We start from the raw sequence: 17,955 nt of genomic DNA on the forward strand, positions 1-17,955 counted from the left end.
GAACATTCCTTGCTCTTCTGAGCCTAGGGTTAGTTGGGCTCACCCTAGGGCTCACTTAGCCCAGGAGCTACTGAGATACAGAGATCTTTGCAAGGAGCTTGTGTTTGCTCTGTTCTCCCAGGAGCTTTTGTGAAGAGCGTAAGAGTGCTGTTGTGGGGAGGTGGTTCTGGCTTCTCCCAACACCCCTTACCCCATTGTTAATGGTTTTACAAGACAGGGTTTCTCTGTGTAGCCTTGGCTGTCCTGGGCTCACTTTTAGACCAGGCTGGCCTCGAACTCTGAGATCAGCCTGCTTCTTTCTCCCGAGTGCTGGGATTGCAGGCCTGCTACGCCAAACCTATCTTCCCAGCTCCCTCTCATAAGGAGGGAGTTAAGTAAACACGTACATGCCCTAAGTAAACAAGACCAAAGGGATGGTGTCTTGGGCCATTTCATGTCTCATCGGGGAGAGGCAGGCTGTTTGAGATGGAGCCAAGATTGAAAATGGGTTCTTTTGACAGTGTCATTTCCTATATGTGGGCTGTCACAATACCTCTCAGTTTCATAGTTGTGTACTGGGATGCAGAAGTCAAGAAGGGGCCTTTCCTGTGTGTCAGCTCAACTTCTATCAGGGACCAGACTTGGCTTCTCTTATTTAGGTGAGGCCTATAATGCCTGGGGTCCTCAAGACAGCAGCTATCTGGGCGGGCTAGTGGGGACAAAGGCACAGCTACAGAGGCGAGGCCCCACCCAACAGGGGTGGATCTGAATGGACTCCAGACTTGTTTGCAAGGTCTCCTTCAGCTCCACCCCAACCTACGGAGAAGCCCTGGCCCTCTCGAGATTCCGCCACTGAAGTTGGCATAGAGGGATGTGGGGGTGAGTGGTGTATAGGTAACCTTGAGGCGATCTGACGGATCCTCTCTAAACCCAGCCATAAAGGAAAAGTGCCTCGGTGGGGCCAAATACCAACCCTACCGCTCGGCCGCCCACTTCCTCGACGTGAGCTCCGTCCAATGGGGAAAGGGACAGTTCCCCATCAATTAGACAACGCCATTCGCTCCACTCTGGTCTTGGCTTAGAAACTGCGGAAGAAATAAACTTTAACTACAACTCCCGAGAGGGAGCAGGGTTCTATCGCTCACTGTCAGGTGACTTCCTTCTCGCAGAGGATTCACGCGATAGGCCGGCGAGGAGGCGGGGCTCGTGACTGTCAGCAGAGCCGGCGGCCTATGGGCCTCCCGGTCGGGTGGGAGCGCGGCGGGGGGCGGGGCTGGGCGCGCTGCAGGGCGCGGGAGCGCGCCGGCGGCCGTGGCGGCAGTGGCGGCGACTGTGGGGGTGGGGGGCGGGGAACCTTGGTAGAGACGACCGTGGCTGTTAGGCACCCTCGATTGGCGGCGGCGGCGGCTCCTGCTGTGGCGGGGGCGCTCGGCCAGCTTTCTAGGTCGGAACGGAACGCTTGGCTTCGCGGGCCCCGCCCGGAAAGTTTGCAGTGGAGCCGCGACCTCCTGGCCGGTGCGGCCCAGCATGAAGCGGCGCTAAGGAGCCGCCGCGGCCGCCTGAGGAGGAGCCGCTGCACCCCGGGCCACGCCGATGACTACTGCAAACTGTGGCGCCCACGACGAGCTCGACTTCAAACTCGTCTTTGGCGAGGACGGGGCGCCAGCGCCGGTGTCCCAGGTCTCGCGGCCTGCAGGTGGGTGCCGGGCCGGCCGGGACCGTGGAGCGTGCCCTCCCCGCGCTCCCGCCAGCTCGTTTTTCCCCTGGTTCCCCTGGTGCGTGCATGTGGTGAGTGAAGCCCGATTTAATTTGAGGAGGAGGCGTGTAGTTCCAGGCGACGTGGAAGTGGCTTGGCTGGAAACGGAGTAGAAGGGAACTCGACTCCGAAGGCCAGTGGCGGGCGGACGCCCGGGGTTTGGAGGCAGAGAGTTGGGGCTAAAAAGCCCCAAGAGGTTTCTGGTTGTCGCTGTGGTGCCAGCGTGGTGCTGAGGAAACGTCCCTTTGAAGTGCAACCACACTTAGGCTGTTTTTAGCTTGTTTTTTAAAAAATTTTTTTACTCGGAAGACACGTACTCTTGTAGTGTTGGGCCCTTTTAAAATTCGCTCATTTTTTAAAAGTCTTTGCTAGGAGAGTAAGACGTTCGAGTTAGCGTTCAATTGTGCAAACTTATATTCCACACTTAAAGTACACTATAACGGACTTACCTGAAAACTGGGTTGTTTTGCTTTAGCAAAGTGTTTCTGGAGACTTATTTCTTTCTTTCCTTCTTTCTTTCTGATACAAGATAGGTCTCTTTTTTCATAATTCCCCTAGAATGTTCTAGAAGTTATTTTGTTTTAGGAAAAAAGGTCTTCTCAGAAGATATTTTAAAGATCTTAGGTTGGGAAAGCCGGGCACCATAATGCTTGCAGGTCAAACCAGTCAGGAAATAGAAACAGGATGATGACTGGGGACTTAACTCTCTCCTGTGACCTGGTTTGGAATAGTGCAGTTCATTAAGTTCAGTTTCCCTATTCTATGTGCAAGAGAACTCCTGTTTATTCTTTTCAGTGAGTTACGGTTTTATAGTCTATTGAGGCTAATAGACTGGTTTCCCAGAGTTGTATTGCAAGTTTGTTTGTTTGTTTGTTTGTTTGTTTGTGTAAGCTGAATCACTAGTGGTACACTACCTATTTTATTAGTTCCTTTTCAGCTTTTTTTTTTTTTTTTGGTTTTTTTTTTTTTTTTTTTTTTTTGGTTTTTCGAGACAGGGTTTCTCTGTGTAGCCTTGGCCATCCTGGACTCACTTTGTAGACCAGGCTGGCTTTGAACTCACAGCGATCCGCCTGCCTCTGCCTCCCGAGTGCTGGGATTAAAGGCGTGCGCCACCACGCCCGGCTTTCCTTTTCAGCTTTTAAAAGTCTTTTTCAATGTAATAGTTATGCCAGTTAAGTGTTGGCTGTGTTTATTTTCAGTTCCATTAGCACTATCTGAGCCAGGCTTTATGTTAACATTACTGGTGGATGCTTAGTTGTGTACTGTTATTTTGACGCGTGGCCCAAATAACTATTATAGGCAAACTGAATTGTGATAAATTTGTATATAAAACAAAGAGAAAAAGTGGGGTTTATGGAGAGGATGGCGTTGGATTGTATTTAGATTATGGAGATTGAAAAACATAAAAACAACTTGTTGAGTGGCTTTTTTTTTCCTTTCCTCTTTTGGTTTTTCGAGGCAGGGTTTCTCTGTGTAGCCTTGGCTGTCCTGGACTCCCTTTGCAGACCAGGCTGGCCTCAGACTCTCAGATCTGCCTGCCTCTGTCTTTGAGTGCTGGGATTACAGGCATGTGCCACTGCTCCTGGCTGTTTGAATGACTTTTTAGGAAAAAAGTTTATAACTTGATTTGTAATTGGAATTCCCAAAGGTAAACATGAACAATTTTATTTTTACCAGAAGCTGACTTTAAAATGCTCTAGGAGATTTTTTTTCCTTTCCTCTTTTTTTTCTTTCTTTCTTTCTTTCTTTCTTTTTTTTTTTTTTTTGTTTCTATCAGAGTCACTCTAGTTCAGAGTGGTCTCCTGCCTTTTCTTCCAAGTGCTGGCATTGGAGGCGTGTGCTCATTTTCTTAATATTTGTTTTCCATTATTTATTTATTATGAGAAAATAAAACTTTGTGGTTTTGTTTTGTATTTTATTGAGACAATGTTTTACTATGTATCACAGGCTAGCCTGGAAGTCACTATGTAGCCCAGGCTGGCCTCAAAATGTAAGAATTCTTATGGGTTCAGCCTCTGAGAGTACTGCGATTACTGATACAAGACACCACACTCAGCTATTTTATTTAACACAATTGTGGAATTTTAATGAGTAAGTACCACTTAAGTTTTGAGTCAATACTCATTGTTTTTTCATGGTAATTAGCATTGTTTTGGTTCTTTGGCTGATAGGTCAGTTCCATAAGAAAGCACATTTTGGTAATTTTGGCCTACATTGGTTCTGTGTTTCTTTGAAGGTGTGAGAATAGTTAGAGCACATTGAAATTTCCATACAGTGAAAAGGTTTTTCACAAATTCTTTATGGAGGCTGAACATAATGGCTTATACCTTGAATCCCAGTAGTTGGGACACAGAGGTGGGTGGAGAACTCTGTGAGTTCAAGGCCAGCCTGATCTGCATAGAGGTTTTCCTTAGTGTCTAGCTTCAAACTGACCATATACCCCAGTAAATAGAGATCTTAGAAGCATTAATGTAGTGCCAGGCATAGTAATTAATGTAACTCAGTGTTATGCTTATTTGTGACCCAGTACTTGTGGTCCAGGCAAACGGACCACATGTTTGATGCCAATATAGAGGGGACTCTGCCTCACCAGTACTGAGATTACAAACCTGCATTGCCACACTCAGCATTTTTGGTTTTTTGTTTCTTCAAGACAGGCTTTCTATGTATAGCCTTGGTTGTCCTGGACTTCTTTTGTAGACCAGGCTGGCCTCGAACTCAAAGAAATCCACCTGCCTCTGCCTCCTGATACTGGGATTACCACACTGGCTCACATTCATAATTTTTACATAGCTCCTGGACTCAAACTCAGGTCCCAATACTTGTGATGCAAGTACTTTACTGAACTCTCTCTTCTTCCTAGTTAACTAGACCAGGCCTTCCTGTACTGCCTGTCCTTTGCTGTGCTGCTGTCACTGTGTACTAGAGGATGACCTTGGGCTCTTAACTTGGAACCATCTCACATGATCCTCCTACTTCTACTTTCCAAATGCTGGAATTATAGGCATGTTTTACCTCATGTGACTAGCTTTGTTTATTTGTTTCTTTCTAAGGCTTATTATGTGACTAGCTTTGTTTGTTTCTTTCTAAGGTTTATTATGTATACAGTGCTCTGTCTGTATATACACCTGCACGCCATAAGAGGGCACCACATCTCATTATATAGATGGTTGTGAGCCACCCTGTGCTTGCTGGGAATTGAACTTAGGTCCTCTGAAAGAGCAGTCAGTGCTCTTAATTTCTGAGCCCTAGTTTTTCTTTTTCTTTTCTTTCTTTCTTTCTTTCTTTCTTTCTTTCTTTTTTTTTTTTTTTTTTTTTTTAAGATTTATGTATTTACTTTATGTATATGAGTGCTCTGCCTGCATGTACACCTGCATTCCAGATGAGGGCATCAGATCCCAGTATAGATGGTTGTGAGCCACCATGTTGTTGCTGGCAGTTAAACTCAGGACCTCTGGAAGATCAGTGTTCTTAACCACTGAGCCGTCTCTTTAGCGCCTCTAGCCCCAATTTTACTACCTTTAAAAAAATGCTGGACATGCTGGTGACACCTTTAATCCTAGCATTTGGAAGGTAGAGGCAGTATTTCTGTGAATTCGAGGCCAGGTTGTTCTCCATAGTGGAGTTCTAGGACAACTAGGGCTACATAGACCCTATCTACAAAAAAATAAATTCTTGCCACTTATTTTGTATGTGTGTGACATGCAGGTGGAGGTTAGAGGACAACTTGGGTGAATCAATCTCTCCTTCCACTGTGTGGGTTTCGGGGTTGGAAATCAGGTTTTCAAGCTTGATAATAATGTCTTTTTAAAAAAATATATTTTATTAATTTATTCATATTACATCTCAATGGTTACCCCCTCCCTTGTATCCTCCCATTCCTCCCTCCCTCCCATTTTCCCCTTACTCCCCTCCCCTATGACTGTGACTGAGGGGGACTTCCTCCCCCTGTATATGCTCATAGGGTATCAAGTGTCTTCTTGGTAATAATAATAATGTCTTAACCCACCAAGCCTTCTGGCCAGTCCTATTTTAATTTTAGTCTTTACTCTTTTCAGTGTTGTTTATCTGTTGCAGGATATTTGATCCCATTGTGAACCCCTAAGATTGCGACTTGTAAAAACCTGTTTTTCATTTGTTTACTCCTAACATACACCTTTAATCCAAGACCTTTCTGTTTATTGTAAAAGAGGATTGTGGTGTGGCTCAGCCCTAACACACACTTTTTAAACTAAGAGCTTCTATACACAGGCTTTAATAAAGTTAACCCTAGGTCAAGAGGCGGTGCAAGAAACCAGCTGACAGTGATTAAGTAGATGGAGGGACTTTGGGAAAGAAGAGTGTTTGAGACAATGTGGAGAAGAAGGAGCTCTATTAGTTTTTGCTTTTTCCTCCTGGGCTGTCAGCTGAGCTAGCACGCTTTTGGTTTTCGGCAATTTTTCCTTTGGGACATGATCTGAGTAGGAAGATCAGCTGGGTGCTTTCTCTGCCTCTCTGAGCTAGCAAGTTTTCACCCCAGCATCTGGCTCCTGACTCTTTATTGGTAAAATAGAACAGTTGGGATTTTCTTCCTTTATAACAACACTCGCCTTTTTTTCTTTGTATAAATACTGTTTTGTTTTTGCTTTTAATTACATTGTTCTACTTTTTTGAGTTGCTGACTCATTAAAGTTTGAAAGGTTACTGATTCAATAGTCATACAAATATAATTGGATATTTAAGTCAGGATGAAAAAAGGGAAGTTGCTTTTTAGGATTTTCTGTAATATTTGTACAGCTAAATTATTAGGTATCATAGAAGACAGTTTGATTGCTGCTACTCCATATTTTCATACCATAGACTAGGTTTTTCTGTAGACTGTAGATGCATGTACTGCCACAGCTTGCATGTGGTGGTTTGTGGACAAACTTGAGAGAGTCAGTGCTCTGCTTCCACTGTGTGGGCTCCAGAGATTGAACCCAGGTCGTACACCTGGAGGCAAGTGCTTTTACTCGTTGAAACACCTGACTGGACTACATCTAGTTGTTTTCAACATGTTGTGTTTGGGGGACTGGACCTTGTTTTTCTCTGTATGATTTTTGTTAGTTTATTTTGCTTGACAATGTTGTAGTCTTTTCTTGTTTGCTTGCTTTTAAAATTTTTATATTTATTTATTTACTTATTTATTTTTTATTTTTTGAGACAGGGTTTCTCTGTGTAGCACTAGCTGTCTTGGAACTCATTTTGTAGTAGATCAGGCTGGCCTTCAACTCAGAGATCCTCCTGACTGCCTCCCAAGTGCTGGGATTAAAGGTATGTGCCATCCTCCCTCACCATCCTTTTTTTTTTTTTTTTTTTTTTTTTTTTTTTTTTTTTATTGGTTTTTTCGAGACAGGGTTTCTCTGTGTAGCCTTGGCCATCCTGGACTCACTTTGTAGACCAGGCTGGCCTTGAACTCACAGCGATCCGCCTGCCTCTGCCTCCCGAGTGCTGGGATTAAAGGCGTGCGCCACCACGTCCGGCTTCCTTTTTTTTTTTTTAAAGATTTATTTACTTTTTATTTTTATGTGGGTTGGTATTTTGCCTGCATGTATGTCTGTGTGAGGATGTTAGATACCCTGGAACTTGAATTACAGACAGTTGTGAGCTGCCATGTGGGTGCTGGAAATTGAATCCAGGTCTTCTGAAGAACAGCCAGTGCTTTTAATGCCTGAACCATCTCTCCAGTCCCCTATTTTTCTTTATCTTTTTGAGACAAATCTGTGTAACCCAGAGTGTCCTTCAGTTCCTTTTTTTATTTTTTATTTTTAAGATTTATTTATTATGTATACAGTGCTCTGCCTGCATGTACACCTGCATGCCAGAAGAGGGCATTAGATCACATTACAGATGGTTGTGAGCCACCATGTGGTTGCTGGGAATTGAACTTAGTACTTCTGGAAGAGCAGTCAGTGCTCTTAACCTCTGAGCCATCACTCCAATCACTCCAGACCCCTCCCTCACCCCCCCCCCCCCCCCCCCCCCCCCCCCCCCACACACACAGGGTTTCTCCTGTAGTCCTGACTGTCTGGCCTTGCTTTGTAGACCAGGCTGGCATTGAACTCAGAGATCCGCCTGCTTCTGCTTCCTGGGTGCTGGGATTAAAGGCGTGGTTAACCATACCCAGCTTGTCCTTCAGTTCTTTTTTTAAATAAAGATTTATTTAGTAATTATAAAATATAATAAATAAAAATATTTATTATATTATTTATACTGCATGCATGTACACATAAAGGCAAGAAGAGGATACCAGATCTCATTATAGATGGTTGTGAGCCACTATGTAGTTGCTGGAGTTGAACTCTGGACCTTTGGAAGAAAAGACAGTACTTTTAACCTCTTAGTGATCTCTCCAGCCCATAACAAAGCTCTTAAAAGTTGTATTTCTATGCTGCATCTATGATATGATCTGGGGCCCTCTTCTGGCCTGCTGACATACATGCAGGCAGGATATTGAATAAGTAATAAATAAAAATAAGTCTTTAAAAAAAAGAAACAATCATTTAAAAAAAAAAGAGCTTTGTTATTCCTATACTGTCTAATATAGAAGAGATATTTTGACGTGTATTCTGAAATGGTAGTAGAGATTATACTGTAGTGTTTTATAGAATAATAAAAAGATTAAAGCTTGTGTTACATAAATGGTCAAGGGTGGCAGGCATAGTAGTGTACACTTGTCCTCCCAGCACTTGGGAGGTACAAGTAAGAGGATCAGGAGTACAAGACCAATTTTAGTTACATGTTAAGGCTAGCCTGGGGTACATCCGAATCCCCTTTAATTTTTTTTTTCCCCTTGAGACAGGATCTCATGTATCTTTAGATGGTCTTGAGCTTGTATACTAGGGTGGCCCTTGAACTTCTGATCCTGTTTACAGTGTTGAGGTTACAGATATGTGCTACCACACTCAATTTATGGAACTAGAACCCATAGTCTCCTGCATGCTAGACAAACACTGTCTACCAACTAAACTGTATTCCTATCCTGCAATCTATTTATTGTTAAGACTTACCTTTCAGCAGCACTGCTAAAGTAGCCCTAAAATCATAGTTGTTTTTATGGCAGCTACAGTCCAAACTCTGCTTCTGAGGGTTGCTTTATTTTTCCAGTAAGTCTACGCATAAGGACATTTTTGAAGAGAAATTATACTGTTTGCTTTTCTTCAGTCATAAAGACAAATATTTTGAACTGGAATAGATGGCTCAGTGAGTATGAGTGCTTGCTGCTTTTGCAGAGGGCTGGAGTTAGGTTCAACAATGGACAGTTTGCAGCCAACTAGGACTTCAGGTCTATGGGGATTTGACATCCTCTCTGGCCTATAAGGCACTTTCATGCATGTGTATGTGCACACACATAATAAAAATCCTTTTTAAAAAGTTATTAGCCAGAGCCAGGCATGGTGGCGCACGCCTTTAATCCCAGCACTTGGGAGACAGTAGCAGGTGGATTGTTGTGATTCGAGGCCAGCCTGGTCTACGAAGTGAGTCTAGGACAGCCAAGGCTACATAGAGAAACCTTGTCTGGAAAAACCAAAAAAAAAAGTAAGTTATTAACTGGAATGTGTGTGTATATGCAAATGCACACATGAGTGTATGATTAGTCCAGGGCCTTGCACATGCTAGGGAATGATACAATACTGGTTATAGCTCCATCTATGAAACAGAAACATTAAAAAGAAGATAGTGAGTTCTCTTACCAGTTCCCATCATTAGTGATTGAAACTGTTTTAAATTGGGATGGGGCTGAGGAAACTATAATGCAGTGAGGGCAATCACATTACTCCTAAGAGGTAGGAAATGTGAGTAAGTTGAGCCCTATTTGATAGCACGCTGTAGTTTGGTCACAGCAGTAACATGAATAAGGATGGTGTTAAAGCTGTCTTGGTGGGTAAGGAGAATAGACACAGCAGACTTGGCAGTAAGCCTGACTTCTAAAACTGACTCCAAGTCATCAAATTTGCCCAGACATGCCATGCCATGTGAGGTTCAAGTAACAGGAGTGAATTTTATTTAGGGAGGTTTAAAAAAGACAAGAGCAAGCTTGTGTGTGTGTGTGTGTGTGTGTGTGTGTGTGTGTGTGTGTGTGTGTGTTTATAATCAACTTTCCTGCTTGCTTGTAGTTGGAGCTATAAGTAAGATAGCTTGTGAATTGATAGCTTACCATAAGCTGAAATTTGTTTGGAAAGTTCTGGTTAATACATTGGTATTTGTTTTTGTTGTTTATTTTTATTTTGTTTTTCGAGACAGGGTTTCGCCGTGTAACAGCTCTGGTTGTCCTGGACTCTCTTTGTAGATTAGGCTGGCCTTGAACTCATAAAGATTTACCTGCCTCTGCTGGGATTAAAGGCATGCGCCACCACACCTGGCCTATACATTGGTATTTTTATGTGAAAAGGAACTGTAATTCATTGAAAACCTGAATATTCCAGACACACTTAAGAAAACTTAAAAGTTTCATTTCCTACAAAATGTATAGTTTCAGTATGTCTTGTTGATAGCAGCAGGTAAGAGCTCTTGCATCTAAAAACACATATTTCAGCCAGGCCTGATGGTTTCATGCCTGCAATTCTAGTGTTTGAGAAGCAGGAGGACGGCTGTGAATTTGAGCCTGACCTTGGCTTTATGGTAAGTTCTAGGTCAGCCTGGTTTTTAATGTGAGATCCTTTGTCAAACTTTTGCACCACCTGATTTTTTTGTCAGTGTTTTAGCTAGGCGGTGGTAGTATATACACTTGACCCCAGCACTTGGGAGGCCAAGACAGGTGGGTTTCAGAGTTCTGGGACAGCCAAGGGTTACACAGAGAAACCCTGTCTAGAAAACAAGTGTGTGTGTAATTTTGTCTTTCAGAATTTGGGGTGAAAATTTACTAGCTTTACTCTTTTTTTTTTCCTTTTAATTTATATTTGTTCTCATACAATACATCCTGACCCCAGTTTCTCCTCCCTCCACTTCTCCCAGGTCCTCACTCCCCACCCCCATGAGCCGTGCTTAGTAGATTCAGCAAGCTGTGCCCTCCTTGATCCTTCTGGTTCCCACAATTCCTTCTCCCATTTTTCCATGAGGTTCTCTGAGCTCTAAGGGGAGTGGTCCAATGGAGACCTCCAACTGGGACTCTCTCTTAGCCTAATGTTTGGTTGTGTCTCTGCATCTGCTTCCAGGAGCTGCCAGAGGCAGCCTCTCTGATGACGGCTGGACGAGACCCTGATCTATGAGTATAGCAGCACGTCATGGTTGATTTTTTTTGGTTTTTTGTCCAGCAGTGTTTGGTTCTGCCATAGGTCTCTGAGCTATCCTCAGGTTCCTGGCCATCCAGGCAGGGACAAGCATGGACTTAATTATATACTCATAATCGTAATTAAAAGTGGATAGAGTTATATGAGCCTTGAAGTTGCATTAATTTTAGGTTTTTCATTTGTTTGGTTTGGTTTTTTTGTGACTGGGTCTCTCTACAAAGCTCTTTAAAATGACAGGATAGGAAAAATACTCACTTTAGAAAATAATACTGTGAGGAAAGAGACTCATGAGACCTTAGCATGCCCTCCTTAAGGTAGAGTCACTACTGGTAAGTTGCCTGTGTTCCTTTAAATAATACCTCACTCGTGCCTCTAGTAACCCTAATTGAGTCACCATTTTAAAAAGGGCACGAGGGTGGGGGATGGGGGTGGGGGCTGGAGAGATAGCTTAGTGATTAAGAGCCCTGGCTGCTAATCCAGAGGTCCTGAGTTCAATTCCCAGCAACTAAATGGTGGCTTGTAACAATTTGTAATGGGATCTGATTCCCTCTTCTGTCTGATGCTTTCTTCTATCATGCAGGCATACATGCGGATAGAGTGCTCATATACATAATTAAATACATCTTTTTAGGAAAAAAAAAATTAAGGGAAAGATGAGGGATTGGAGAGATGGCTCAGCAGTTAAGAGTTGTTGCTCGAGCTGGCGCGCTGGCACACACTTTTAATCACAGCACTTGGAAGGCAGATTGCTGTGAGTTTGAGGCCAGCCTGGTCTACAAAGTGAGTCCAGGACATCCGCGCCTACACAGAGAAACCCTGTTTCAAAAAACCAAAACAAACAAACAAACAAAAAGAATTGTTGCTCTTGAAGAGGACCCAAGTTTCATTCTTGGCATCCACATGATGGCTCACAACCATCTGTAACTCCAGTTCTAGGGGATCTACCGCCCTCTTCTGACCTCTACAGGCATCATTTAGTTATCTCCCTAGCCCTGCTTGTTTTTTATCTTTGTTGTTTTTGAGACAGGGTTTCTTTGTGCAGCCTTATCCCAGGCTGTCTTGAAACTTACTCTGTAGACCAGGCTGGCCTTGAACTCAGAGATCCATCTGCCTCTGCCTCTCAAGTGCTGGGGTTAAAGATGTGTACCACCATGCCCAGTTTCATTTTGTTGTTTTGTTTTGTTTTGTTTTTTGAGTCAGGGTCTCACTCTGAATTCCAGGCTGGCCTGTAGCTTGTTCTGTAGATCAGGCTGGTGGTGTTGAACCTGCTGTGATTCTTTTGGCTTTTCCTCCAGGCTCCTGGGGTTACAGGTGTAAACCACCACGCCCGGCTGAGTGCCTTATGTGAATAGCCTTTGCTTATTATGAAACTAGTTTTGTTATTTTCTGTTGCAATATTTTCATATTCAAGCTGTAGTGTAATTTTCAATTGTATCTATCTGTTTGTTTACTTTATTTGTGTGTGTGTTTGTGTAAACACAACTCCAGAAGCTAGAGGAGGATGTTGTGTGGTCTGTTTGAGACAGGATCTCTCACTGAACATGCTTTTGCCTCAGCTTCTTCAGTGCTAGTATTACAGGCTTGTCTTGCCACACCTGGCTCCTGTTTAATCTTAAATGAGCCACTGTTGGTTTGTTTTTCCTTTTTTGTTTTTGAGTCATGGTTTTGCTCTGCTGCTTAGGCTGCTGGCTTGAAGCTCACTATATCTTAAATTTGATGTCCTCTGTCAAATAGCTGGGACTAGGAGCATGTGCCACCATGCCTGACTTTCGACTGTTTTACGTTTTGAAGCTTTTCTCAGCTGTTTGATGATTGTTGTTATCTGCTTGTCACATAAAATGGGGCACCAAAATTATATTGATTGTTCTGTGATCACAAGTGATGTCTGCCAACTGCAGGCCTCTTTGTAGGGCCTTTACTAGGTTACCTCTGAGGTCATTATCTGTAGTTCTTCTCGTTGGGTTAATTAGATTCCCAAGTGAGAAGTCTGCCAGTCTATTGCCTAGAGGGTGTAAGTGTGTTATGCTGTGAGCCAAGGGAGCAGGAAAGCACTTAGGGTTTCAATATACACGTTTTAGAATGGCTTTATTTCATCATCCTGTTTTCAGTATGGTTGCCCGGATTCTTCTTCCTTCTTTCACCTTGTCAGAAAATGTCGTTTACTGCCTAAAGAAAAAGTAGAGTGGGAGATGTGGAAATCTAGGAGTAGGCTTAGTCCTTCCTTTAAAAAAACTTTGTACCCACCTAGTTTTTTAGTTTTGCCTTCACTTTTTCCTAATTCTGGATTTGCTTATTCTGGATATATAATATAAAGGGCATTATATAATTGTTATGTGACTCTGTGTCTGTGCCTTTCACTTAGAGTATTTTCAAGGTTCATTCAAGCTGTAGCAGCATTTCTTTTCCTTTTTTGTTTTTTGTTTGTTTTGCTTTTTGAGACAGGGTCTCTCTGTTTAGCTTTAGCTGTTCTAGACTCGCTTTGTTGACCAGGCTGGCCTTGAACTCACAGTGATCCACCTGCCTCTGCTTCCTGATTGCTGGGATTAAAGGAATGTGCCACCATGCCCAGCCCCCATTTCTTTTCTTTTTTCTTTTTATTTTTTATATTTGGTTTTTCGAGACAGAGTTTCTCTGTGTAGCTTTGGCTGTCCTGGACTCACTTTGTAGACCAGGCTGGCCTCGAACTCACAGCAACCCGCCAGCCTCTGCCTCTCCAGTATTTGGGATTAAAGGCGTGCGCCACCATGCCCAGCTCCCCATTTCTTTTCTTAATGAGAAAGATTCTTATTATGTTGCTTCAACCTGCTAAGTAGGCTAGATTGCAGTTGTGTAGCACCACCATAGGTCTTATTTGTTTTTCCTTACTATATTTCATCAAATATGCCACAATTTGGTTATCCATTAACCTGTTGAAAATTATCTGATTTTTTTTTTTTAATCCTCTGGCTATTTCAAATAATACTGTTATAAGCATATATGTGCAAGTGTTTAGACATTTTTATTCTCATGAATATATAACTGGGAAGAATTACTTAATTGGTAGTCATTCTTTTTGTTGTTTTGCATTTTGAGATTGTGCCCCAGATTGGTCAGGAACTTACTCTGTAGCTCAGGCTGGTCTAGAATTTGTGCCAGTTCTCCTGCCTCAGCCTCATGAGCACTGGAATTTCAGATATGAGCCTCTGTGCTGGATTGTGGAGCCAGGTGTATATAGCCAGGGATGAGCTAGGATTCCTAACCTTTTGCCTCTACTTCCCTATGCTGGGATTATGAGCATTTGCTACCGTGCCTGTCTTGCTTACTTATTTATTAATTGATTGACTGTTGTTATTGCTATTATATTTGTTTCGAGACAGGGTAAGTCTCTTTTTTTCCCTTTTCCATCTCTGTTTTTGAGACAGTCTTGCTCCATAGTCCAGGTTGCCTTTGAACTTGCTGTAGCCCAAGCTGTCTTGAGCTTTCAGCAGGTCTCCTGCCTCAGCCATCCATAACTGGGATTTCTAGTGTTTGCCGTGAGGCAGAGGCAGGAGGATCACTGTAAGTTTAACATAAGACTGGTATACATAAGAGATTTGTAGGCCAGCTTTGTGTACATGGCAGTTTGCGGACCAGTCAGGAATTCATGATAAGCCATTTCCTCCCCACCTGCTCTGTCTCATAAACAACAACAACAACAAAATGGCTGGGTATACAGCTTGGTGTAGTATGTTTGCCCAGTATTTGTAACACCCTAGGTTCAGTTCTGAGAACCACAAAACAACAAAACTGTATTACTGTGTCCCAAGCAGCAGTGTGACATCCACTTAACGTGTTTTTTCAGTTACTATCTTTGTGGGAAAGTAACCACGGACAGCACATAATTGATTGTGGCCAAATTCCAATAAAATTTTATTTATAGACACCAAAAATTGAATCACACTATTATATCTCATAAGGCAGTTTTCTTTTAAAAACCATTCTTAACTTGTAGGCTGACATAAAAAAAAGGCAAAACAAAACAGATGGTAGGATAGATTTGGCTCACAGGCTGTATTTTGCCAACCCATGGTTTACTATTAGTAAAAACATGAGCATGCTATGTGTTCTCCAGATTACTTTCTGCTCTCCTCTGGTCCTCTGGTGGCTAATAGAACATTTAAAAATTAAATAAGTCATGAGATGGTTCTCGAGCATTGTGAATGAGCTGAAAATCTTATGATTGTTAGAAAGTATGCTTGGCATGGCTGCTATCATTTTAAGAGTTGGAATTTCTGGACACTTAGGAAAAAGGTGAAACAGTACATTATCTTTTGTGTTCATGTTTTTGTACTACTTTAAAGTATGTGTGGTTGTGTATCCATCCATGTTCCCATGCATGAGGAGGCCAGTGGAGGGTGTCAGGGGTTTCCCTCTGTTGCTGTCCACCTTATGCCTTGAGACAGGGTCTCACTGAATCAGCTAGGCTGGCTAGCTGGGAATTCCTGAGACCTGCCTACCTCTTTGCCCTCAGTGCTGAGGTTACAGACACATGCAGCCATCCCCTGAATTCATGTTCTCATCTGCTGGCACAAAAAGTACTGTTACCCAGTGAATGAATCGTTTCTACCAGCCTCAAGACACCATTTGTATCTACAGGGTCCTTGGAGGAAAGTATGAATTTCAGCATTAATCAACCACTGAAGTAGCTGGTATAACAATTGCATTACTCATGGATGATTTTCAATAAAAAAAAAATAAGATTCTTAAAAGTACATTCTTAGGTAAAAATGAGTTTTTACAAAAACTGGATCTTGGGCTGGAGAGATGGCTCAGAGGTTAAGAGCACTGGCTGTTCTTCTAGAGGTCCTGAGTTCAATTCCCAGCAACCACATAGTGGCTCACAACCATTTATAATGAGATCAGGGTGCCCTCTTCTGGTGTACAGGCACACATGCAGGCAGTACACTGTATACATAATAAATAAATCTTTAAAAAAAACAAGACAACAACAGCAACAAAAAACTGGATCTTATAATGATGAAGAATATAAGTAATTGATAGTATAATTAAGTCTCTAGCAGGACTTGCTTAGTATTAAATACTATATAATATGAATAAAAATAAAATTATAATATAAAATAAAAAATATTGGGGCTGGAGAGATGGCTCAGAGGTTAAGAGCACTGTCTGCTCTTCCAAAGGTCCTGAGTTCAATTCTCAGCAACCACATGGTGGCTCACAACCATCTATAATGTGATCTAATGCCCTCTTCTGGCTTTCAAACACTGTATACATAATAAATAAAATCTTTAAAAAATATGTAAATATAAAAAGAGCAAGAGGTGGGCTTTATTTAACTTTATCAAATAATCTTATTTTTATTTGAGACAGGGTTTTTCTTTGTAGCTAAGGCTAGTCTTGAACTCTTTATGCCACTGCCCAAGTTGGAGTGCTAAGATTATACAGTTATGAGTCACCATGCCTATTAAGGGAGTAAATAAAAATTCTAAATCTATGAAGATTAATGATCAATTATAATTTAAAATCCTCAGTCAGTTATTTTCTGTTTAGGTAAAGGATCTAGTGGTGTCTGGCTGCTTTTGTTTGGACTTACTTTATGTGTATGGAAGTTTTGCCTAGTATATGTCTGTGTACCATGTGCATGCCTTGTGCTTACAGAAGAGGCCATTAGATCCCCTGGGGCTGTAGTTTCAGACACTATGAGGTGCTGTATGGGTGCTTGGAGTCAAATCTAACCCAGGTTCTATGCAAGAGCTCTCTATTGATGAGTCACCTCTCTAGCTCCATCTAGTGGCTTTTGTAACCTGATTGGCTGTGTGCAAACATGAATTATTTTTTTTAAAGATTATTTATTATTATTTATACAGTGTACTGCCAACATGTGTGCTTGTACTCCAGAAGAGGGTACCAAATTTCATTAGAAATGGTTGTGAGCCACCCTATGATTAATGGGAATTGAACTCAGGACTTTTCGAACAGCAAACAGTGCTCTTAACCTCTGAGCTATCTCTCCCACCCCTAAACAGAAATTCTTTTTTAAAAAATATTTATTTATTATTATGTGTACAGTGCTGAAGAGGGTATCAGATCACAGTATAGATGGCTATGCGCCACCATGTCGTTGCTGGGAATTGAACTCAGGACCTCTGGAAGAGCAGCCAGTGCTCTTAACCTCTGAGCCATCTCTCCAGCTCCCCAAACATGAATTCTTTTTTTAAAAATTTATTTATTTATTGTATATGAGTGCTTTATCTGCAGAAGAGGTTATCAGATCACATTATAGATGGTTGTGAGCCACCATGTGGTTGCTGGGAATTGAACTCAGGACCTCTGAGAGAGCAGGCGGCGCTCTTAACCATGGAGCCATCTCTCCAGCCCCTTAACATGAATTCTTGATGATATGACTACAGAGGAAGAAGATGTCTGTGTTATACACTTCCTAAAAGAAAAAAGAAAAATTTTATTGCAAGGAAACTGAGACCTACAGAGTAAATGTGAGTAAGAAGTAAAGTCAGTATTACTGGTAGGGTAGTATAGATAACAACAAACTGCCAGAAAGCAATAAAAACCACTTTCTGTTGTTCTGCTGTTTTGAGAAAACAAACAAACAAACAAACAAACAAACAAACCACAACTCATTGTGTGTCCTACATGGGCCTCAGACTCACAGCCTCACCTGGCCTAGAACTAGCTATCCTTCTGCCTCCTAAATTTAAGTATGAAGAAACTTCATGCCCTCCCAGCCCAAAGGTGCTTTTCTTTCTCCTTTTTCCCACCTTCATTTTTTTCAAGACAAGGTTTTTCTGTGTAGCCTGGCTGTCCTGTACTTCTTTCTTTAGACCAGACTGGCCTAGAACTCAAAGATGCACCTACTTCCGCCTCCCAAGTACTGGGATTAAAGGAGTGCACCAACACTACCTGGCTCCCAAGGTGTTTTTCTTTTCTTTTTTTGGTTTTTCAAAACAGGGTTTCTCTGAGTAGCCTTGGCTGTCC

The 17,955-nt window shown here is 42.3% G+C and overlaps 1 protein-coding gene across 2 annotated transcripts in view; it reads left to right on the top strand.

The window, feature by feature from the left end:
- The first annotated feature begins 1,323 nt into the window (after positions 1-1,323).
- Positions 1,324-17,955, top strand: part of Nfatc3 (nuclear factor of activated T cells 3) — a 68,373-nt gene continuing 51,741 nt past the window's right edge. For both annotated transcript variants that reach the window (XM_051169064.1, XM_051169063.1), the window contains exon 1: positions 1,324-1,675. In XM_051169064.1, the coding sequence (XP_051025021.1) occupies positions 1,573-1,675 (103 nt within the window). In that variant the 5' untranslated portion in view covers positions 1,324-1,572. The remainder of the gene's footprint in view (positions 1,676-17,955) is intronic.

The sequence above is a fragment of the Acomys russatus genome, chromosome 26 (assembly GCF_903995435.1).
Source record: "Acomys russatus chromosome 26, mAcoRus1.1, whole genome shotgun sequence".
Taxonomy (NCBI): domain Eukaryota; kingdom Metazoa; phylum Chordata; class Mammalia; order Rodentia; family Muridae; genus Acomys; species Acomys russatus.